Consider the following 24,606-nt stretch of genomic DNA (forward strand, 5'->3'; position numbering starts at 1 on the left):
TGCCAGTCACTTAGGCTGCAGGTAAATTGTGCAATATTGTGCCAGTCACTTAGGCTGCAGGTAAATTGTACAATATTGTGCCAGTCACTTAGGCTGCAGGTAAATTGTACAATATTGTGCCAGTCACTTAGGCTGCAGGTAAACTGTACAATATTGTGCCAGTCACTTAGGCTGCAGGTAAACTGTACAATATTGTGCCAGTCACTTAGGCTGCAGGTAAATTGTACAATATTGTGCCAGTCACTTAGGCTGCAGGTAAATTGTGCAATATTGTGCCAGTCACTTAGGCTGCAGGTAAATTGTACAATATTGTGCCAGTCACTTAGGCTGCAGGTAAATTGTACAATATTGTGCCAGTCACTTAGGCTGCAGGTAAACTGTACAATATTGTGCCAGTCACTTAGGCTGCAGGTAAACTGTACAATATTGTGCCAGTCACTTAGGCTGCAGGTAAACTGTACAATATTGTGCCAGTCACTTAGGCTGCAGGTAAATTGTACAATATTGTGCCAGTCACTTAGGCTGCAGGTAAATTGTGCAATATTGTGCCAGTCACTTAGGCTGCAGGTAAATTGTACAATATTGTGCCAGTCACTTAGGCTGCAGGTAAATTGTACAATATTGTGCCAGTCACTTAGGCTGCAGGTAAACTGTACAATATTGTGCCAGTCACTTAGGCTGCAGGTAAATTGTACAATATTGTGCCAGTCACTTAGGCTGCAGGTAAATTGTGCAATATTGTGCCAGTCACTTAGGCTGCAGGTAAATTGTACAATATTGTGCCAGTCACTTAGGCTGCAGGTAAATTGTACAATATTGTGCCAGTCACTTAGGCTGCAGGTAAATTGTACAATATTGTGCCAGTCACTAAGGCTGCAGGTAAATTGTACAATATTGTGCCAGTCACTTAGGCTGAGGGTAAATTGTACAATATTGTGCCAGTCACTTAGGCTGCAGGTAAATTGTACAATATTGTGCCAGTCACTAAGGCTGCAGGTAAATTGTACAATATTGTGCCAGTTACTTAGGCTGCAGGTAAACTGTACAATATTGTGCCAGTCACTTAGGCTGAGGGTAAATTGTACAATATTGTGCCAGTCACTTAGGCTGCAGGTAAATTGTACAATATTGTGCCAGTCACTAAGGCTGCAGGTAAATTGTACAATATTGTGCCAGTTACTTAGGCTGCAGGTAAACTGTGCAATATTGTGCCAGTCACTTAGGCTGCAGGTAAACTGTGCAATATTGTGCCAGTCACTATGTATCCTGAAAAGGTGTTTTTTAAATTGTTATGGCAGCTGAGCTGAAAAGGGTATGGCTCAAATAAACATACATCTCCACTTTAAATGTATACGCCCATTTATTGTGTAACGCTGCAGAATGTGTCGGTGCTTTATAAACATATGATAATAATAACAATATTCTGGGCCAGGACCTACGGAAACCGCTAACTTTATTTCTGCAAAATGTTCCCAATTTCATGTGCCTGAATGTTGCGCCACTTATATATACTGTATAAATATATGGGTATATCCTCAGCTTTCATCCTCCTTGCTGCTTTCTGCATGCACATCCTCCTCGCTGCTTTCTGCATGCACATCCTCCTCGCTGTTTTCTGCATGCACATCCTCCTCGCTGCTTTCTGCATGCACATCCTCCTCGCTGTTTTCTGCATGCACATCCTCCTCGCTGCTTTCTGCATGCACATCCTCCTCCTTACTCGCTGTGTTCCCTTCTGTAAAACAAAAAGCAATGACGGTTAGTTCCATCATACTGCAGGGTTACACTGTAGTCAGGTTAATGATGGATTAAGGAGACATATACCTGTCATTAATTTGTCATTTTCATGAGCGCTGTCGTCTGCTTCCTGCTGCTCTTCTAGCCCCTGCCTTGCATCCTCCAAGGCCTGCAGATAAAACAAACATAAGGGTGCAATTGCAACTGTTCCTACCTATTAAACAGTTTGATGGCTGATGTCCTATAGGGTTAATTTAATGTTTAAATTATTCCCTATTCTCTGTAATAATAAAACAGTACCTGTACTTGATCCCAACTAAGATATAATTACCCCTTATTGGGGGCAGAACAGCCCTATTGGGTTTATTTCATGGTTAAATGATTCCCTTTTCTCTGTAATAATAAAACAGTACCTGTAATTGATCCTAACTAAGATATAATTACCCCTTATTGGGGGCAGAACAGCCCTATTGGGTTTATTTCATGGTTAAATGATTCCCTTTTCTCTGTAATAATAAAACAGTACCTGTACTTGATCCCAACTAAGATATAATTACCCCTTATTGGGGGCAGAACAGTCCTATTTGGTTTATTTAATTGTTAAATGATTCCCTTTTCTCTGTAATAATAAAACAGTACCTGTACTTGATCCCAACTAAGATATAATTACCCCTTATTGGGGGCAGAACAGCCCTATTGGGTTTATTTCATGGTTAAATGATTCCCTTTTCTCTGTAATAATAAAACAGTACCTGTACTTGATCCCAACTAAGATATAATTACCCCTTATTGGGGCAGAACAGCCCTATTGGGTTTATTTAATGGTTAAATGATTCCCTTTTCTCTGTAATAATAAAACAGTACCTGTACTTGATCCCAACTAAGATATAATTACTCCTTGTTGGAGGCAAAACATTCCTATTGAGTTTAATTATTCTGAAAACCCCAGCTGCCAAGTATTCCGTATAACAGGTCCCATGCCTGTACATATCCTGGTATACAGCTAATTAATTCTCTCTATAAAGATTTTTAGAAATATGAAGAACAGGGTTCGTATCACTTTTGTATGTGGTTTTAAGCTGATGAATTGGGCTGGGAACTGATGCAAGTGTTTGCCCAACTTTTATACATTAGGTAAATAATAAAGGTTATTTTCTCACCGTGAGAATGGCTTGCTCTGCATCCTTATTGTGAAGCAATCTTGCCCTCTCCAATGCATTTTCAAAACTGGTAATGGCCGACTGGTAATGCTTCAGCTTCACTGTGTGCCAAGGTGATTTCACATTAATACCACATATATACTTTAGTTCTGCCCAGTAATGTTAAGTACAATGTACAATGTAAAGTATAATATGAATGCCCTGAAGACAAATATCTGATATAGAATTATACTATTAATTACTTTGAATTACTAATTGATTATAACTATAAAACAGGTTTGAGTGATGCCATAATGATCATGACATCATAAACCCAGCTAATGTTTTTGTCTAGAGGGATTATATCTGATGATTCTTGGGGTTTAGCCAAAATAAAATGCGCAGCAGTAGTCTAAACTATACTAATACTAATCGCTGATGTTCACACTTACAGACCAGGTCTGTTTAGTTGAGTTGAAAATTCCCTTTTTTTTTCAATTGTTGGCCAAATTTCCCTTTTTCTTTCATGTTATCATCTATGCCAAGGCCTTCAAATCTATACTGGCCACTCAGTCCTTACAGGTTTCCCTAGCTCTCCAGAAGAGGAAAAAATCACTATTTTTAATGGATTTCGAAGGGTGGTAAGTCCTTCACACAAGGACTGGTTATTGGTACCAATCAGAAACAAGACAGGTATGAAAATGGAGAGGCTGAAGGTTAGGAACAGGGTAGATAGGGTCAGTATGTAGAAGATGAAGAACTAGTGACAGGTAGGAGTGGGATGGAACAGGACAGGGTGAAACAGGACTGGAGCCGGGAATGGGCAGTACACAGGGTCGGACACCGGCCCAGACCCAACCCTTGCCGGCGCTCCCCCTGCCTGACCCCCCCCCCTGATGCATTAAATTTACACAAGCTCAGGGGAGGACGTCGGGTGGGGGCCCTGCTGAGGGGGGAGTTAAGGGACATGGACGGCAGGGGCACCTGCAGGGCTCCTGGGGTGGGAGAAGCAGGAGTGAAGCAGGGACAGGACAGAACAGGACTGGAGCAAGAACAATACAGAACAGGATTGAGCAGGGACAGAACAGGACTGGATCAAGGACAGGATGAAACAGGACTGGAGCAGGGACAGAACAGGACTGGAGCAGGCACAGGACAGGAGCAGGAAAAGGACAAAACAGGACTGGAGCAGGGACAGGACAGGAACAGAAATAGGACAGAACAGGACTGCAGCAGGGACAGGACAGGGGCAGGGATAGGACAGGAGCAGGGATAAGACAGAACAGGACTGGAGCAAGGGCAGGATGGAACATGACTGGAGTAGGGACAAGGGTGAAAGTAGGGGAACAAGAACTATGGATGTGCCACAGTGTTCAAGCCTTCAGTGGGCAATGCCCAGGCAAAGGAAGTGAGGTGGAAGGTGGATTTAAATAGGGCAGCGTCAGCCCTGATTGGCTGCCCCTATCTGACCTATAGAACTGCTGAGGACAGATTAGAAAAGCCAGCGGAAAGGTAATGAACAATGTCCTCACTCAAATCCCAGCAGAGCCTTACACTATTACAATGTGTTTGGTGGATAAGGCAACAGAGGTTGTCCATAACTACCAATTGGGGAAGATCTTATATACATCCTACTCAGGTTGGCCTAATCCTACTGGCAGATATATTACCTTCTGCCTGTGCTAATAACACACAAGCATTGAGCTGCCACTCAATATCTTCAGCGGCATCAGCCTCCTGCTGCGACTTTTCCCCATAATCCTTTGCTTCGGCCGTTCGCTCCAGCTCCAGGTAACATCTCCCAATCTCATGATACAACCAGGTCTTTTCCAAGCTGGAACTGGCCAGAGGGATCTTCTCTTCCCATCTAAAACATAACATAACTCAATTAGAAAAGATTATTATTTCTTCTCAACACGGATACAGTAGTTTCACAATGTGCTCAAACTTACACCTTGATGGCGTCGCTGAATTTCCCAATTCTTGCGTAAACTCTCCCGATATTATCTAGAGCTCGGGATTTCGCCTCCGGCAATTTGCTGAAACAAAACCAAACACCTTTAAATTAAGTTTTAATATGACATAGACAATAATATTCTGAGACAATTTGCAATTGGTCTTCATTTTTTATTATTGTGGTTTTTCAGTTATTATTTTGGTACAGCAGCTCTCCCGTTTGGAATTTTTAGCAGCTATCTAGTTGCTAGGGTCTTGTTTACTTTAGCAACCAGGCAGTGGTTTGAATGAGAGACTGGAATATAAGTAGGAGAGGGCTTGAATAGAAAGGTAAAAAATACATTGTTTTTTGGCTGTTGGGATAGGGACACTCATTTGAAAGCTGGAAAGATGTAGAAGAAGAAGGCAAATAATTCAAAAACTATAAGAAAAAGTAAATAAGGAAAACCAATTGCAAAGTTGCTATGGATAGGATCTTTTATAACACATTAAAAGCTAACTCAAAGGTGAACCACCCCCTTAAGGAGGTCCATAATGATAAATATATTGTTACATTGTTACATAATACTATATAAATAAGTAAAAAGCGAGGGGTATTAGAATGGTTTCTACAAACACCAGAAATTATTTTTTTTTACCACCCTCGGGCACAGGATTGGGAAATTAAGTCAAGGTCATGAAACCACCCCATTAAAATAGATCCCCACTTTTTACCAAAAACCAGGGTGTGGAAAGGGTCAGTAAATTGGGGCAAAGGTAAAGGCATTTATCCATAATTTAAGGGATATCGGCATTTGAAAGCATTTCTGTACATTCAATTTAGTGAAAAAGAGCCTCTTGTGAGCTTCGGTATTTGCCACTAGGGGCACTATTGTTCAGTACTTCTATACTGTCTATCCTAGCATCAGCCAAAAACCAGGTTTAGGCCCAGAATCTTTCAGCTGATGTAGAGAAGACACTCTGCTACAACTGCTGTTTTACAAGCATAGGTGCACAGATTCTAGCAGTCACAGTGTGTGATTTAATACTAAAAATGTATTTGTAGCTGTAATATTGGTGTGTAGGCGCCATCTCAGTGCCTTGTGCCTGAGTCTGAGCTTTCAGCCAGCGCTGCACATTAGAACTGCTTTCAGCTAACCTATTGTTTCTCCTACTCCCATGTAACTGGAGGAGTCCCAAGCCGGACTTGGATTTCTTACTATTGAGTGCTATTCTGATACCTACTGGGAGCTGCTGTCTTGCTCCCTTCCCATTGTTCTGCTGATCGGCTGCTGGGGGTGAGGGAGGGATATCACTCCAACTTGCAGCGCAGCAGTAAAGTGTGCCTGAGTCTGAGCTTTCAGCCAGCGCTACACATTAGAACTGCTTTCAGCTAACCTATTGTTTCTCCTACTCCCATGTAACTGGAGGAGTCCCAAGCCGGACTTGGATTTCTTACTATTGAGTGCTATTCTGATACCTACTGGGAGCTGCTATCTTGCTCCCTTCCCATTGTTCTGCTGATCGGCTGCTGGGAGGGGGGGGTGATATCACTCCAACTTGCAGCGCAGCAGTAAAGTGTGAGTGAAGTTTATCAGAGCACAGGTCACATGGCTGTGGCACCCTGGGAAATGAAGAATATGGCTAGCCCCATGAGAAAAACAGATTACAATGCAGGATTCTGCTGGAGAAGCTCTATTAACTGATGGGGTTTGTAACAAACATGTTTTCCCATGGCAGTATCCCTTACAGCTCCTACAGAGCCCAGTCAGTAATGAATCTTACTATTTCTCTGCTATAGCCAAGTCCTTCTTGTGGCTCTGCAGCGCTGCCTCTATCTGACCCATGTCCATCTGGGCATTCCCAATGCAGCTGTGGAGACTCCCAGTGAGCTCTTCTCTGTTGTGCACATCCACCGACGTCCATCGTTCGACTTTCTTCAGCACAAGTTGGGCCTTTTTGTAACTTTCCTCTGCTTTTCCACTTGAGAGCACTGGAAGCAGGTAAAGATAAAGGAAAAGCACAAACAAATCGGGAATAAATGATGTACGAGGGTTTCAGGGCTTTTTTCCAATGTTGGATTCTCAATTTCTACCCTGGCGTTCCTAATTGTATTATAAGCTGCTTCCACCAACAGCGATCTGTGGTATCAAAAGAAAATTTCAAAGTGGAAGGAGAACAAGGAAGCTGCTAACTCCATGGATTTATTTGGAGCATTTGGCAGAAACACAAGAATAAATCCATGGAGTTAGCAGTATAAATCTGCCTGTTTGTGTTCTCTTTCCAGTTCTGAATTTTCTTTTTAACAATGTTCTTGGGCCTCTGGTTCCAGGGTAATATACTGTATTATTTGTTACCTTATTGCTTGTGGCTAAACGCAAAGAAAACACATCAAGGGTTTGGCACAGCTGGAATACTGAGTAAAGGGTTAAAGGGGAACTTGTTACACAGCCCCACACAACACAGAAACCCCTAATATCCCTATCCCTGTAATCTGTTCCTTCTGCATCATTTGTAATCCTGGCAGGGGAGGAGGGACTAAAACACTGATGTTACACATTGTAACAACTTCTCCCCAGCTTACAGACAGCATGCAGGAACTACATAACCCACAATGCATTGCACTGGGATGTTCCTTATTGACATCACGTGTGCAGCAGGGAATTGTGGGATTGGGAGGAGTCAGCCAGACCAGCAGGGGAACAGGAGGCGGGGCTTAGGGAACTGTTCCAAACCAGATTATTACATTAAACATCATGAAAAGGCTGCATATTGTTTAATTGATGTATATTGCAAAGTTGCTTGAAATTATGTTTACTTTTAAAAAAGTTTAAGTTGTGTTTGGGTGGAGGTTCAACATGACCTGCCAACTATGTTGCATGGTTAATGTTATTATTCCTTACGCTGATCTATTTCCTCCAGGCTCTTTACAATGTATTGGCTAGGGTCGGCAGGCGTGTTTTTATCCCGCTTCCACTTCTGCTGCATGATCTTGCGGTCCCTCTCCCGCGCGTAGATGGGCTTCTGCTGCCTCCAGAACTCCGTGCGGGTGTCCAGGTAGAGGATTCCATTAATGATCAGGTCATGCAGTTTGACCCCACTCCGTGTGTTTCCATTCACTAAAGCTGCAGCAAAGAGACAAGGCCACAGACTTAAGAATATGGGAAAGAATAAACTGCTTTATAGAGGAGAAGGAAAGTCATTTTACTGCCAATAGATTAGCCACATTAGTGCCACCTAGAACACTATATTTATTCTTCAGAAATCATTGCCATACCTGAGTAAAGAGCCCTAGAAGCTTTCTCTGTTTGTTTAAGACCGCAGCTGCCATTATAAGTAGCGTCACTATGGGGCTCTGTAAGCTGCCAATTGTATTATTATTGTTACTTTTTATTCCTTATCTTTCTATTCACCCCTTCTCCTATTCCAGTCTCTCATTCAAGCCACTGCCTGGTTGCTAAGGTAAACAAGACCCTAGCAACAGGATAGCTGCTGAAATTCCAAACTGGAGAGCCACCGAACAAAAAGCTACATAACTGAAAAACTACAAAAAATAAAAAGTGAAAACGAATTGCAGATTTTCTCAGATTATCTACATCATACTAGAAGTTAATCTGTGAAGGCCGATGGCTGATGGCCCACGGAGTGAGTTGGTCACCAGTGATAGATCTCTGAACCGCGGGCAACTAACCGCTCCAAGATGCCTTTCCACTGGCAACAATACGAATGGTCCAAGCATCACTTTGGCTTTGTGAAGTTGCGCAAAGTTGCCTGCAGGACAAAACTTTGTATGATCTATCGCAGGTGACTAACTTGCTAACATCAGCCTAAGGGGGAAGACACACAGAGCTACTTAGTAGCAGCTACTTGTCACGGCTACTAAACTCTAGAAAATCCCCTGCCATAGACAATACTGAGAATTGCCTCTGCTAAACACACGTAGAGACAATTATCAGTAAATGATCAACATTATCTGTTTTAGTAGCCACAACAAGTAGCTGCTACTAGTAGCTCTGTGTGTCTTCACCCTAAGGGGTCAGAGCTGTATACATATGTGGAAAATGTTGTCACTTTAAGTGATCCTATCCCATTCCTGTTATTTACAATAAAGGGTCTGTATCACAACCCGTGCTGTTTTTTGCACATTCCCAGAAACCCCTGTGCCAGGTGCTGCCAGACTCACTGTCACTGGATCTCTATTGGCTCATTCAGCGTTTGATGCAGCCGCTCTGCAAGGATCTGATAAGCTGAACATATTGTTTCTATGTATTTTCCTGCCCCGGCGCAGTGTGCAAGGGTCTGGAAAATGTGTACGGCAACTGAAAAATGGTGCAAAAAACACCATCATTTTAATATTTCATTATGCTGTGAAATAGCTTTCATAGAAGTACTACAGGATGGTGATTGTTCAGAGCTGCTACTGACACAAAACACCTGCATGAATAAGGGAAGTATAAAAGGGAAAGGGGTTGCTGTCCAGTAACCCATAGCAACAGTGGTGTTCCTATGACTGCACTGGAATGATCCTTGTTAATTGGTTGCGTTGGATTTTGGAACAATGACAATATCTGCGATGAGATGCAGAGCGCAATATGCACGGACGCAAGGGGGCCTCGTACTTGACTCACTGCCTTCCTCCCAGCATCCTCTGCTGCTTTTGCCTGTATGATGTGAACATTATGGAGGATGCCATACAGAAACATACATTCTTTTAGAATGTAAGCTCTTGCGAGCAGGGCCCTCCCCCTAGTGTCTCTGATCCTCATCCAATGTAACTGCAAACCATTTTTGTGAATTGTTTATATGTATATGTTAACTGTTATGTCTTTTGTACCCCTCTATTCTGTAAAGCACTGCGTAAATTGATGGCACTATATAAATAATGATAATAATAATAATATAGAAGCCTGCGTCATTCTTTGCACTCCCAAATAGGGCTCTTTATACCAGTATTTTGTACTTTGCCCAAGTGTCATTTGTGCATAGGCCAGGGGGCCCGTGGGCCTGGATCACAGGGTCTGCTTCCTCAATAGTTTTTAGAATGCCCCCCTCCCCAGCCGCTCCCTTACCTACCCCAGCATGAGCAGCCAGGGAGCAGGGGTTACATGCAGGGTGGGTGGAGGGAAGGCTGGGCTGCTGTGCACAATGGGCCCCTCCAAAAATCTTTTGTGGGTGGGCCCAGCGCACTATTGTTACACCACTGCCACTGAGTTAGCTGAATTTATGCTGATATAATTCTGCAGTTAAAATGGATTTACCCATAAAGTTCCTTATTGTATGGTAATACCATGTGACTTTCTTTCGTTGATGGGAAATGTTTGTGGTGATAACTTTCTATGTTTTAGATGAAAAACTGTTATTCACTATAATTCCTTATTGAATATAATGTTATATTTGTATGGTTATGCTTACGGGTTTTGTTTCTTCTTTACTGTTTTGCCTTCAATAAAAAAATGCCTTGTGCTGGAAAATACTTGGATATAACACAATAATTCTGATGAACACTTTATGTATATGGCTACATAGTGCCATCTTGTGGTCAAACCAAGTATCATCACTGCTTTTACTGTTTTGCAGCACAGGTGTTACCTGAACATATAAGCTCTATTTCAGCCCAGACTGCTTAGTTGCTTGAAATTACACTTTCTTCCACTATACAAAAAAAAAAAAAGTTTTTAGGTGGAGGACCCCTTTAAGCTATGGATGCATAGAATTTATCCATCCCTGGGGGGCAAAATTGCGCCCCTTGGTTCTCATTTGGGAAGCACTTGTGCGCCCCTGTCTGCACCCTGTGTGGGGCATTTAAATGAACCCTTATAGCTTGTCATTACAAAAAAATAGATGGAATATGGAAATAAAAATATCAGAAAAAGAAACCTAAGAACTTTGTTTTGTGATTTGTCCACACATGTTAATGGCAAGATTGCATTAATCTGAGTGTCCGGCTGCTGGACTACACAAGCTCTGCTATTTCCGGTGTCCCTGACATGTGCCAATAGCATGCATCAGCAGCCAGGGGCTTTATCTACTGTCCCCTAGATCTACCTTTTAAGTATTTCAGATTAGTAAAGTCATGTCCAAACAGACAACACTGCGATAGGATCAGAGAACAGTCTGATAAAACATTATCCTAGGAAGCCATACAAGAAGATATTGTCAGGTAAAAAAGTCTAAAGGTCCCCATACTGTAGCTGTCGATATGGGTCCCTTGGACCGATTCAGCAGCTTATCGGCCCATGTAGGGGCAGAAACGAGGGGCCAGCCCGACCGATATCTGGCCTGAAATTGGCCAGATATCAATCGGGCAGGTTAGAAAATTCGGCTCGTTGATGCGGACCACAAACCGACTGCCCCATTTCCGCCAATATAATTTGATGGTTTGGCCCCAGGGCCAAACGATTGAATTAGCCTACACGCTCCCCGATATTGCCCACCCGTAGGTGGGGATATCGGGTGAAGATCTGCTCGCTTGGCGATCTCGCCAAGCGAACGAAACTTAACGTGTATGGGCACCTTTAATTGGCCAGATTTTCAGAGCATCTTGCTCCACAGATCGGCACCTTAAAGTCCAAATGTTAATCACTTCCCTGATACCCTGAGCCGGTGTTTCTGTTAGCAGAAAACTGCACCAGCCCTGGGTACTTTTCAGTAAACACCACGGCACAATCCTCTTCTTCTGCTCCTTCTTTTTTCCTATAATCACTGGGGACGGGGAGCCTTACATTTGGCACACCCAGTGATTTGCGCGTTTCTCCTCCTTTAAAGCAGGCGCTTACATCATAATGAGGGCACCTGAATAAGAATACTAAATTCATTTAACTACCTACCTTCATCCCTTAATAATGATTCCAGATACTCCTTATCACTGTACAGCTCTCCGAGGAGCTGGCGCGCTGTCTTCTGGCTCCTCTCAGGATCTACTTTCTTCTGCTGTTTTGTATCCTTCTTCTGCACCTTCACCTGAGCCTTCTGCTTAGCTTTCTTGCTCTGAAGTAAATTAAATTATAAACAATGTAGCCTTTGGTGTTTATTTCAGCCTCAATAACATGTATCATGTACTAGTACCATGCTCTTGCAAAAAGTTCTATCTCCATTACTATATATATATATATATACTTCTTTGTAGCAGTGGAGGTAGTTAGGTAAGGCTGTAGGGTACACTTTGGAGAGTACGTTAGCTATTAATAATACAATAGCTCTGGTATCTAAGTGCTAATAAACAGAGGTCAAATGGCATCAAAGGCTCCCAACAACATATATAAGGTGGCCATACATGGTGTGATCTACTCATTTGACAAGGTTGCCAAACAAGCAGATCTTTTCCCGATCTTCTCATGCCCACCTAAGGTGGCCAAATGGTCAAACAAGTCAATCAACAAGCCGATGCGGTCCTAGATCCGAAGGAAAAATGCCTGCCTGATTGAGATCTGCCCAATTTTAGGCCAGTTGTTGGTCAGGTAGGCCCATCGGGGGTGCCCATACACGGGCAGATAAACTGCCGAATCAGTGTGAAGGACCCAAATCAGCAGCTGTTATCTGCCTGTGTATGGCCACCTTAAGTGGGCCATAACTTGAACGATCCACATTGTACAGGTATAGGACCCATTATCCAGAATGCTCGGGACCAAGGGTATTCCGGATAAGGGGTCTTTCCGTAATTTGGATCTCCATACCTTAAGAGTACTAAAAAATCAATAAAACATTAATTAAACCCAATAGGATTGTTTTGCATCCAATAAGGATTATTTATATCTTAGTTGGAATCAATTACAAGGTTCTGTTTTATTTCTACATAGAAAAAGAAAATCAGTTTTAAAATTCTGAATTATTTGATTAAAATGGAGTCTATGGGAGATGGGCATTCCGTAATTCGGAGCTTTCTGGATAACGGGTTTCCGGATAAGGGGTCCGGCACCTGTAATAGCCTCTGGCCAAATGATCGAATCACAAGGTCAGGGATACAGGCCCAATGAGCTGATGAGATCATCACTTGAGAGATTTTTAAACCTGTCCAATTGAATTCTGCCTGATTTTCAGCCAGAAATAGGTCGGGTAGACCCACCGGAGTGCCCCATACATGGGCAGATAAGCTGCCAACTCGGACTGAAGGAGACGAAAAAGCTAACAATCTGCCTGTGTATGGCCGCTATTAGGGTAACTTCAGAGGAAGAAATCTGTAAACATGGTAAGTCCCAGCTAGCCTTTCAAGGTAAAGTAAAACTTTCTTATAAGCCAGGCTGGCCTTTATGAGGACATAACACAGACTGTGGCATACACATAAACATGGGAGATGATCATACATTTCTTTCTCCCAAGCTACATCATATTCCATATTCACTTCATATTTAAATGTCTGTGGCAGGCAATATATCAAATAGAAACCATTGTACAAAGAAAGCATTTTACCTCCTCCTGTCTGCTTATGAACTGCAAGTCTGCTTTATTTTGAAGTTTAACACTGGCAGGAGCTATGGGGAAAAGAGAAATATCAGTAAAAGAATATATGCAAGTGTATCTATATATCTGTATACATACATGCATAAATGGTGAAATACAAGGGACAAACTGGATAAGACAGCACAGCCAGAAACGACTCACTTCCAACAGAGTTCTCTATTGCTTCCTGCGCCTTTTGAATCCCCAGGCGGAATCCCTGAAATTCTGGCCGCAGCTTGTACCCTCTGTGGTAATGCACAAGGGCAAATTCAAAGTCTCCCATAGAATAGAGTGCCTCCGCCTTCTGGTAAAGACCCTAAAAGTGAATAAAAAAACAGTGTGGAATTAAATGGCAGAATAGTGGGTAACACCTATTAAAGCACATTGCTTACAGTAAGCTTTCTCATTACATGCTGGGAGTTATAGTTAAACAACAGCGTGCATACTGGACAGATCCAATATATACAAGCATACAATGATTCACCTTCAGGTTAACTTTTAGTATGTTAGAGAATGGCCTATTCTTAGCAACTTTTCAATTGGTCTTCATTTTCTTCGTTTTTTAGTTATTCCTCTTCTGACTCTTTTCAGCTTTTAAATGGGGATCACTGACCCCAGCAGCCAAAAACTATTGGTCTGTGAGCAGGGTCAGACTGGGGGATGCAGGGCCCACCGGGGCTTCTGCCTCAGGGGTCCCTGCACCCTCCAATGGCCCCTGCCGCCTTCACCCCCCCCTTCCCCCCCACAGAGGCCCCCAACACCCTTGAGTGCTCCTAAAAGAAACTTACCTGTGGCGCTTGGGGTGAGGGAGACAGTGGGAGCGCCCTGGGGGTGATCGGATCCCACTAGGGCCGGGGGCCCACGGGGATTTTTCCCAGTAGCCCAGCGACCCAGTCCAACGCTGTCTGTGAGGCTACAGTTTTACTGTAACTTATCCTCCTATCTAGGCCCTCCTCTATTCATATACCTGTCTCTCTTTCAAACCACTGTCTGGTATCTAGTTTAAATTTGACCCTAGCAACCAGATGGCTGCTGAAATTCCAAACTGGAGAGCTGCTAAACAATTAAATGGCAAACAATAAAAAAATGAAGACCAATTGCAAATTGTCTCAGTACAGCGCTCTCTACATCATACTAAAAGTTATTTTGAAGGTGAACAACCCATTTTACTGGGCAGGGCATACAGAGAGTAGATTTTTATTGCTATTGCAGAAAAGCAGAAGATGTTTAAGTGAACTAAATGGATGGGTTAAATTGTTGTTTTTATATAGGTATGAGATGTATTATCAGTCGTAAAGAAATCAATAAAGGCTGCTGTTACCTTGAAGAAATCTTTTTCGATCTGTAGAGAGGTCTCTGCGTCCTTCAGGGCACATTCCGGATCCCCAAGTTTTAGGAAACATTTGGAACGAGCAACGAGGCAGTTCTTATCCTCAGGCTGCAGATGAAGTGCCTACGATTGAGAAGATGAGACTACAGAGACCATCATGCCTAGGGGCTAATCCTTGGAAACAGCATTTCTGGGATAGGCTCATTTTGAAAGGGGCAAAGGTGCCCACTCTAAGACTCCCCATACACTATAAGATCCGCCAAGCGAGCGGATCTTCTCCCGATATCCCCACCTATGGGAGGGCGATATCGGGAGAATCCAGGGTAATTCAATCATTTGGCCCAAGGGCCAAACGATCGAATTACAATGATGGGCAAATGGCATTGGCAGGTTGATGCGGTCCCCGATCCGACCAGATTTTCTAACCTGCCCAATCGAGATCTGCCCGATTTCAGGCCAGATATCGGTCGGGCAGGCCCGTCGGTAGTGCCCATACACGGGCCGATTAGCTGCCGAATCTGTCTAAGGGACCCATATCTGCAGCTAGAATCGGCCTGTGTATGGGGACCTTAAGCTATGACGTTGCACTGAAAGCTTGATTTGATAAATTTCCATTATCCCATGTAAGTATGAATGGGGCTCCTATTATAATATTCCCCTTCATACTCACCCTTTGAGCAGTGACTATTTGGGACCATCTGAATGTGCAGTATTACCAAACAAAGCCATATTAATACAACGAAGTCCTACTGCCTATAGCAGGGGTGGCCAATACATCTATCGCGGTCCACCAGTCGATCCCCCATGGATTTCTGTTGGACCTGTAGGTCTGCCCACCCCTGGCCTATAGTAATAGCCCATATCACAACCTAGTAACGTTCACGACACCTAGTACTAAACTACAACTCCCAGAATTCTCCTTTGCGTAAAGTCTCTACATAAACGGACCCCAGCAAGTGTATAGCCCCCACCCCTAACTAATATACTATATTTATCATGCTGTGTAAAAAGTGGAGTAAAACATCATGTTGTTTATAGCAGCCTGCGGAATATGTTGGCGCTTTGTAAATAAATGTTAATAATAATAATAATAATAGCAGCCAATCAGATGCTTCGCTTTGATTTCTGTTGAAATCTAGTTGCTGATTGGTTGCCCTGGGCAACATCACTGGTAATGTTTCACTCCACTTTTTACACAGCCTGATAACTATACCCCTTAGTGTGTTTCCATACAACAATGAAGTTGCCCTGTAGACCACCCCACCTCCATAAACACCCCTCTTACTGCTGTGAAACTGTCTTTGGCTTTCTTGTATTCTGCTTTGTGGTAAAGCTGTTCCCCCTCTGCCATGTATGTGGCGAATGTACTTTGGGGAGCCTGCTCCCCCTCTGTCTCCTCAGCCATCGTTCTGCCCTCAAACTCCCGATCGCTTCAGCACTGCAGCAGTATGTTGCGATTAACAAGCGTGAGGCGTTGCTTAGCAACCCAGGCCGCCATACGTCGCTTCCTGTATCCAGAAAGCGCCTAGCGGGCCTGAGATATCTCTGTTTATTATTATTATTATTAGTCTGCAAGGGAGTGCTATTATTTTAGGCACTATTGTTCCTATAATTTCACTGGTTTTCAGGTCTTTAATTTCGGGTTTGTTTCGTAGACCGCTGCGGACAGAGACGAAGACTTCGGCTCTTTCCGTACGGCTAGCTTCGGAGGGCGCCGGAAAGACTTCGGCTCTTTCCGTTCGGAGGGCGCCGGAAAGACTTCGGCTCTTTCTGTCCGGCTCATTTCGGAGAAACGCACATCGGCTTTTTCCGGCTGGCTCACTTCAGAGAAAGGTAGATTTTCTTACAAAAAGCCTAACGATGGAAATTTTGTTTTTAAACCCACAACATCCCTTCACAGCTTGCCTTTGTTTCATTTAACCAAGTGTGAAATCTACTGTGGCACCCTGCTTGCAGAATGCATATCCCCAGGACAAGATGACAGTTTGTTGTAAAAATGCCAGCTGCACCTGTCATGCTGCCTGAGAGCTTGCCTTTATATGGCTTACTAACGTGTGCAATCCATTAAAAGCACCCATATGGAGAAGGAGCATTCCCAGGACAAAATGATTAATTATTTGTAAAAATGAAAAAAAAAACATAAGGACCTGTCATGCTGTGTAACTCCAATATTCACTGATGCTAGCACAGCTATTAATAATGTAATAATTTATATTTAATGCTCTTGAAAAAATGAAATGGGTGCGTGCTGGTGTTAGGTAGATATAGGCCCAAACAGCCCTCAGCAGCCCAATAAATAGTGACTGGGGTTTTCCAGATAAGGGATATTTCCGTAATTTGGATCTCTTGACTTGAAGCGGTAGTTCATCTTTATATTAACTTTTAGTATGATGCAGACATTGGTATTCTAAGACAGTTTGCCATTGGTCTTTGGCTTTGTTCAGCAGCTCCCAAATACGAAAAAAAAAACATTTAAACATAGGGCTGTTCTGCCCCCAATAAGAAGGGGTAATTATATCTTAGTTGGGATCAAGTACAGGTACTGTTTTATTATTACAGAGAAAAGGGAATCATTTAACCATGAAATAAACCCAATAGGGCTGTTCTGCCCCAATAAGGGGTAATTATATCTTAGTTGGGATCAAGTACAGGTACTGTTTTATTATTACAGAGAAAAGGGAATCATTTAACCATTAAATAAACCCAATAGGGCTGTTCTGCCCCCAATAAGGGGTAATTATATCTTAGTTGGGATCAAGTACAGGTACTGTTTTATTATTACAGAGAAAAGGGAATCATTTAACCATGAAATAAACCCAATAGGGGCAGTTCTGCCCCCAATAAGGGGTAATTATATCTTAGTTGGGATCAAGTACAGGTACTGTTTTATTATTACAGAGAAAAGGGAATCATTTAACCATTAAATAAACCCAATAGGGCTGTTCTGCCCCAATAAGGGGTAATTATATCTTAGTTGGGATCAAGTACAGGTACTGTTTTATTATTACAGAGAAAAGGGAATCATTTAACCATGAAATAAACCCAATAGGGGCAGTTCTGCCCCCAATAAGGGGTAATTATATCTTAGTTGGGATCAAGTACAGGTACTGTTTTATTATTACAGAGAAAAGGGAATCATTTAACCATTAAATAAACCCAATAGGGCTGTTCTGCCCCCAATAAGGGGTAATTATATCTTAGTTGGGATCAAGTACAGGTACTGTTTTATTATTACAGAGAAAAGGGAATCATTTAACCATTAAATAAACCCAATAGGGCTGTTCTGCCCCCAATAAGGGGTAATTATATCTTAGTTGGGATCAAGTACAGGTACTCTTTTATTATTACAGAGAAAAGGGAATCATTTAACCATTAAATAAACCCAATAGGGCTGTTCTGCCCCCAATAAGGGGTAATTATATCTTAGTTGGGATCAAGTACAGGTACTGTTTTATTATTACAGAGAAAAGGGAATCATTTAACCATGAAATAAACCCAATAGGGCTGTTCTGCCCCCAATAAGAAGGGGTAATTATATCTTAGTTGGGATCAAGTACAGGTACTGTTTTATTATTACAGAGAAAAGGGAATCATTTAACCATGAAATAAACCCAATAGGGCTGTTCTGCCCCAATAAGGGGTAATTATATCTTAGTTGGGATCAAGTACAGGTATTGTTTTATTATTACAGAGAAAAGGGAATCATTTAACCATTAAATTAACCCAATAGGGCTGTTCTGCCCCAATAAGGGGTAATTATATCTTAGTTGGGATCAAGTACAGGTACTGTTTTATTATTACAGAGAAAAGGGAATCATTTAACCATTAAATAAACCCAATAGGACTGTTCTGCCCCCAATAAGGGGTAATTATATCTTAGTTGGGATCAAGTACAGGTACTGTTTTATTATTACAGAGAAAAGGGAATCATTTAACCATGAAATAAACCCAATAGGGCTGTTCTGCCCCCAATAAGGGGTAATTATATCTTAGTTGGGATCAAGTACAGGTACTCTTTTATTATTACAGAGAAAAGGGAATCATTTAACCATTAAATAAACCCAATAGGGCTGTTCTGCCCCCAATAAGGGGTAATTATATCTTAGTTGGGATCAAGTACAGGTACATAACTAATTAGCAGTTACCATTTTCATCCAGCAGATGGCGCCTGGCTTTATGCAGCTAGATGAGATATTTTAGTTTAGGGATAAGCACTTTTTGTTTAATTACTGCTTCAGTCTGATACACTGACCAGAGGAATAAAATTCTATTTGCCAACAGCAAATGTACAGACATTAGTTGGTGTTCTTCCCGTTCCTTTATTCCGTGCCAACAATGGGAGTGGTGTTGTCAGCCAACAAAGCCACAGGATTTACAGTTCTGACCTCGGAGTGTGATCAAATCCTGCGGCTAATTAACCCTTTGTGTACTGCGCAGCTCCATGGTCTTGTCTATTCCTCTGAGCTGCCCTTGGTACTACTGAAGATAATGCCTCTATGCCTCAACTTTAAAACTAAAGTCACACATTGCATAGGGTCTGATTTTCTCCGCTTCCTATTGTGCAAAATCAACTACTACTGTTCTTTCTGACCAAAATATAGCAGCCAATGAAAGCAGAGGTTAAAAAGATGATCAAATGTGGCATTTAGTACCCCATATGTAACAAAAGGCACTAGGTTTGCCCAGGAGCAGTAACCCATAGCTACCAATAAGGTCTTTGTTTTTAAACAGGTGACCAGTATGGTGTATGGCCACCTTAAGGCAAACTGGAGACAGCGTCAGATGGTTTCTCCTCAGGGATGTGTATTTTTCAGCCTCATCTTCTAAGTTAATGTGTTATTGCTTTTGCACTGCTAGACTCAAATTAATTTGGGGTCATATAGAAAATCTTTTTTTGGGACACAAAAGTGCATCCCTAGTGCTCATCTATGGAATACTTGAGCCCAGGGGGTGTGCTGTAGTGATGGCCGGCACAATACCCTTGGGGCTCATGGGCAGGTTCGGGTTGAGAGCTTCCACTCACACTCCCCACCCGCAACCTAACACTGCCGGCCTGTATCTTCTGGCTTCTGAATTTATAGACATGTGCCTGCCGGGCCCCGCCCCTTTTGTGATGTCATTGCGGGGCGGGCGCGGGTCTATTAATAAAGAGCACAAGCCGGGTCAGGTAGGGTTTGGGAGCGGGCGGGTTAGGGACAAGCAGGGTCGGACCTGGGGGTGAAGGGCCCACCGGGACTCCTGTCCCAGGGGCCCTGCAGGTGCCCCCAGCCAGACGCGTCCCCTAACCCCCCACTAACCCCCCTCGCAGGGCCCCCCTCCCGAGGGTCGGGTCTGGGCCACCGGGACCCACTAGAGCCGGGGCCCACTGGTATTTTTCCTGGTGTCCCGGCGGCCCAGTCCGACCCTGGGGACAAGTTGAATTTTTCTCTTTTTGCACCTTGCATGCTGTAAGGTTCCTTAATAAGCCGAAATCTGGCCATACATTGAAAGATCCACTTGTTTGACTAGGTTGCCAAATAAGAGGCTCTTTCCCCGATATGCCCACCGTGATGTAATCCTTGGGCCAACAGGATTTTTACACCCGAATGACATCTACCCAGTTTTTGACCAACATATAAGTTGGGTACGCCCATCTGAGACCCCAATACACGGGCTGATAAACTGCCAATTCATCAGCACCTTATATTGGCCCGTGTATGGACAACTTATTATTATTAACATTTATTTATAAAGCGCCAACATATCCCGCAGCGCTGTACAATAAGTGGGTCACATACATTGGACATACAGAGTAACATATAAAGCAATCAGTAACCGATACAGGAGGTGAAGAGAGCCCTGCCCAAAAGAGCTTACAATCTACAAGGAGTAACATATAAAGCAATCAATAACCGATACAGGAGGGGAAGAGAGCCCTGCCCAAAAGAGCTTACACTCTACAAGGAGTAACATATAAAGCAATCAATAACCGATACAGGAGGTGAAGAGGGCCCTGCCCAAAAGAGCTTACAATCTACAAGGAGTAACATATAAAGCAATCAGTAACCGATACAGGAGGTGAAGAGAGCCCTGCCCAAAAGAGCTTACACTCTACAAGGAGTAACATATAAAGCAATCAGTAACCGATACAAGCGGTGAAGAGAGCCCTGCCCAAAAGAGCTTACAATCTACAAGGAGTAACATATAAAGCAATCAATAACCGACACAAGAGGGGAAGAGAGCCCTGCTCAATAGAGCTTACAATTTTATAGTCATTGCCAAAATAACAGCAATGCTAAATGAATCCCACTACTAGTCACATCTAATGTTATCAACCTTTTGTTAATACACTATTTGTAAGTAAAATAACAACTGGGATTTACAAAACAGCCAAATATATATAAATTTCCATTTGCTTTAAAAGGAATGGCACACACAGCAGTTCCTCCGCTGGTGGAGAAACTGCCAATTGCCCTCTTTCTACCTTGTGTGTGTGCATGTTGACAATATTGGAATCTGCCACTGCGCACATAGGGTGGATTTTGGCTCAAAAATGCTCAAGTATAATCCTTGCAGCTTGTCTGTCTGGGGCAGGGTTCCCCAACCTTTATTGTGAGCCACACAATGTGCTTCCAAAACTTACCCCAAGCTGAAAATGTATAAATGGCACCTACTTTGAGGCCACAGGGAGTAATATCACTGGTTGGGGATCACTGATGTAGGGGCAGGATATTGCACTCCTTATTACAGGGTAATCTCCCTGGGTTTATAGACTGTACAGATTGATAACAGACCTTTAGCTATAACAAAAATCACAGTGTTTCTTTGCAAAACCTTTCATAATTTAGTTACATAAATTCAGTAAAAAGTTGAAAAATTATAGGCAAAGGTTAGTTATATATAGTAAGAAACTGGTGCTGGCAAAATAAATGGTGGTTAACATTTTTTACAGTTATTAAAATGTCATATAAGAGATTTTATTTTCAGCCTAATTCCTTGTTCCCACACAGGGAACATGTGCACTGGATTTATATCCAAGTGGTTGGTGTAAATCCTGCTGTTCTTTAACCGTTTTACTACCATAAAGCTTTTTGTAGAATAATTCAGTTCAGGTGCGTAACTACCGGGGTTCCAGAGGGTGCAATTGCACCCGCGCCTGCGCCCCTTAATGACCCGCCGGAGGCCACATTGCATCTTCCGAAAGAGAGAAAATGTGCATTCAGGGAGGAGTGGGGGGCCCAGTTGCAAGTCCTGCACCAGGGCATGGGAGGTTACAGTTATGTTACTGATGCAATTGTTGATGATTGGCGAAAGTAGACAAGGAAATGAGGTTAAAGGGACACTGTCATGATTATTAGGGGGTACTTTTAATTTCTAAATGACACTGTTTACAAAGCAAATAATTCCCTCTGCCATTTAAACTTTTATTCTTCAACCAACAAATGTATTTGTAGCTGTAATATTGGTGTGTAGGCGCCATCTCAGTGCCTTGTGCCTGAGTCTGAGCTTTCAGCCAGCGCTACACATTAGAACTGCTTTCAGCTAACCTATTGTTTCTCCTACTCCCATGTAACTGGAGGAGTCCCAAGCCGGACTTGGATTTCTTACTATTGAGTGCTATTCTGATACCTACTGGGAGCTGCTATCTTGCTCCCTTCCCATTGTTCTGCTGATCGGCTGCTGGGGGTGAGGGGGGGGGGGTATCACCCAACTTGCAGCGCAGCAGTAAAGTGTGCCTGAGTCTGAGCTTTCAGCCAGCGCTACCCATTAGAACTGCTTTCAGCTAACCTATTGTTTCTCCTACTCCCATGTAACTGGAGGAGTCCCAAGCCGGACTTGGATTTCTTACTATTGAGTGCTATTCTGATACCTACTGGGAGCTGCTATCTTGCTCCCTTCCCATTGTTCTGCTGATCGGCTGCTGGGGGTGAGGGGGGGGGATATCACCCAACTTGCAGCGCAGCAGTAAAGTGTGCCTGAGTCTGAGCTTTCAGAAGGAGCCAGCGCTACACATTAGAACTGCTTTCAGCTAACCTATAGTTTCTCCTACTCCCATTTAACTGGAGGAGTCCCAAGCCGGACTTGGATTTCTTACTATTGAGTGCTATTCTGATACCTGTGGGGAGCTGCTATCTTGCTCCCTTCCCATTGTTCTGCTGATCGGCTGCTGGGGGGGGAGGGGGGGGATATCACTCCAACTTGCAGCGCAGCAGTAAAGTGTGAGTGAAGTTTATCAGAGCACAGGTCACATGGCTGTGGCACCCTGGGAAATGAAGAATATGGCTAGCCCCATGGGAAAAACAGATTACAATGCAGGATTCTGCTGGAGAAGCTCTATTAACTGATGGGCTTTGAAAAAAAACATGTTTTCCCATGACCGTATTCATTTAAGCAACCATTGTAGGGCTCCTCAGCAAGGATAATCAGCTGAACCACAGTGGCCCTGCTGAGCCCCACCAAGCATATTGGCATGCACAATGATAGACTTGATTTTAGCAGGAGGGATCGTTTTTTAAAGGCATTTCCTTTCTTGGGGAGGCTTTAACCCTCACCCTAAAGGTGGCCATACACGCACCGATAATATCGTACGAAACCTCGATAATCGGTGCGTGTATGGTATGTCGGCGACTTGACCGATATCGCAGGAAGCTGCTGATATCGGCCGACTCGCCGATCGGACCAGTTGGAAAATTTTGATAGAAGGCGCCTGATCAAAATCTCCCTTCAGCGCTGAATCGGCAGAAGGAGGTAGAAATCCTATTGTTTCTACCTCCTTACCTGCCGATTCAGCCCTGAATGGTGTGTGGCACACCGATGGTCGCACGAAACATTGTCAGATCGCCACGTGTATGGCCAGCTTAAGTCCTGTTTATTCTCTGTCTTTACTTCGAAACACAAGATTCTGCTTGAAAGTGGCAATAAATGTCTTCCATCAGAATATGGGTTTATCAGTTGGCTAGGACACTGGCTTTTTACTATGATATCAGGAGCCATTCCCATACAAGTATCCCGTGCCTCTTTATATCATGCTTGTGGCAAAGATAAGATTATGTGCAATTTGCACTGATAGCAAGAACCACTGAACAAAATACAGTGGAGGCTTTATCCTGTATAAGAATAAAACTGTTAAATAGAACACATAACTGAAATCATTCTAGTCTCTTTATATTGCAGTCAAAATATAATCTTCCTGAAAATAGTAATTACAAAACTTGGCTGCTTTAAATGATCCTTAGTTATATAAAAGCATAAACATTTGTTATATAGTAAAGGGGACTGCTGACTTCAGAACCAAAATGTGTTAAGGTGGCCATACACGCACCGATATTATCGTACGAAACCTCGTTTCGTACGATAATCGGTGCGTGTATGGTATGTCGGCGAGTCGACCGATATCGCAGGAAGCTGCTGATATCGGACGACTCGCCGATCGGACCAGTTGGAAAATTTTGATCGGGCGCCATAGAAGGCGCCTGACCAAAATTCTCCCTTCAGATCTGAATCGGCAGAAGGAGGTAGAAATCCTATTGTTTCTACCTCCTTACCAGCCAATTCAGCCCTGAATGGTGTGTGGCGGATCTTACGATGTTTCGTGCGACCGATGGTCGTACGAAACATCGTCAGATCGCCACGTGTATGGCCACCTTTAAAGAGCCCCACACAGCACAAAATACCCTAATATCCCTATCCCTGTAATCTGTTCCTTCAAACAGTAGGAATAAATACCATTTTTATATGCTGAAATCCAGCTGCAAAACTGTTCTTCTCTTTCTGCATCATTTGTAATCCTGGCAGGGGAGGAGGGACTAAAACACTGATGTTACAAATTGTAACAACTTCTCCACAGCTTACAGACAGCATGCAGGAACTACATAACCCACAATGCATTGCACTGGGATGTTCCTTTCCTTATTGACATCACGTGTGCAGCAGGGAATTGTGGGATTGGAGGAGGCAGGCTGAAGGCAGGCTGAGGGACAGGCGCTACTGTTACAGTTTATTTGAGTCACAAAGTAGTCAGCCAGATCAGCAGGGGAACAGGGGCGGGGC

General features: G+C 43.1%; 1 protein-coding gene across 2 annotated transcripts; it reads right to left on the reverse strand.

Moving 5' to 3' along the window:
* Positions 1-1,338: 1,338 nt before the first annotated feature.
* Positions 1,339-16,059, reverse strand: ttc25 (tetratricopeptide repeat domain 25). Of its 2 annotated transcripts, XM_031894720.1 has the most exons (13): positions 15,863-16,059; positions 14,569-14,700; positions 13,410-13,563; positions 13,218-13,279; positions 11,639-11,798; positions 7,715-7,936; positions 6,597-6,804; positions 4,829-4,915; positions 4,547-4,743; positions 2,898-2,998; positions 1,825-1,906; positions 1,713-1,735; positions 1,339-1,658 (listed from the first exon to the last, which is right to left on the reverse strand). In XM_031894720.1, the coding sequence occupies exons 1-13, from the start codon at positions 15,980-15,982 to the stop codon at positions 1,536-1,538; spliced, it is 1,671 nt and encodes a 556-aa protein (XP_031750580.1). In that variant the 5' UTR covers positions 15,983-16,059; the 3' UTR covers positions 1,339-1,535. The 2 variants fall into 2 exon arrangements, with proteins under 2 accessions (XP_031750580.1, XP_002939085.2); XM_002939039.5 differs by having other exon boundaries at positions 1,339-1,735.
* Positions 16,060-24,606: the final 8,547 nt, after the last annotated feature.

This window comes from Xenopus tropicalis, chromosome 10, assembly GCF_000004195.4.
Source record: "Xenopus tropicalis strain Nigerian chromosome 10, UCB_Xtro_10.0, whole genome shotgun sequence".
NCBI classification, from domain to species: domain Eukaryota; kingdom Metazoa; phylum Chordata; class Amphibia; order Anura; family Pipidae; genus Xenopus; species Xenopus tropicalis.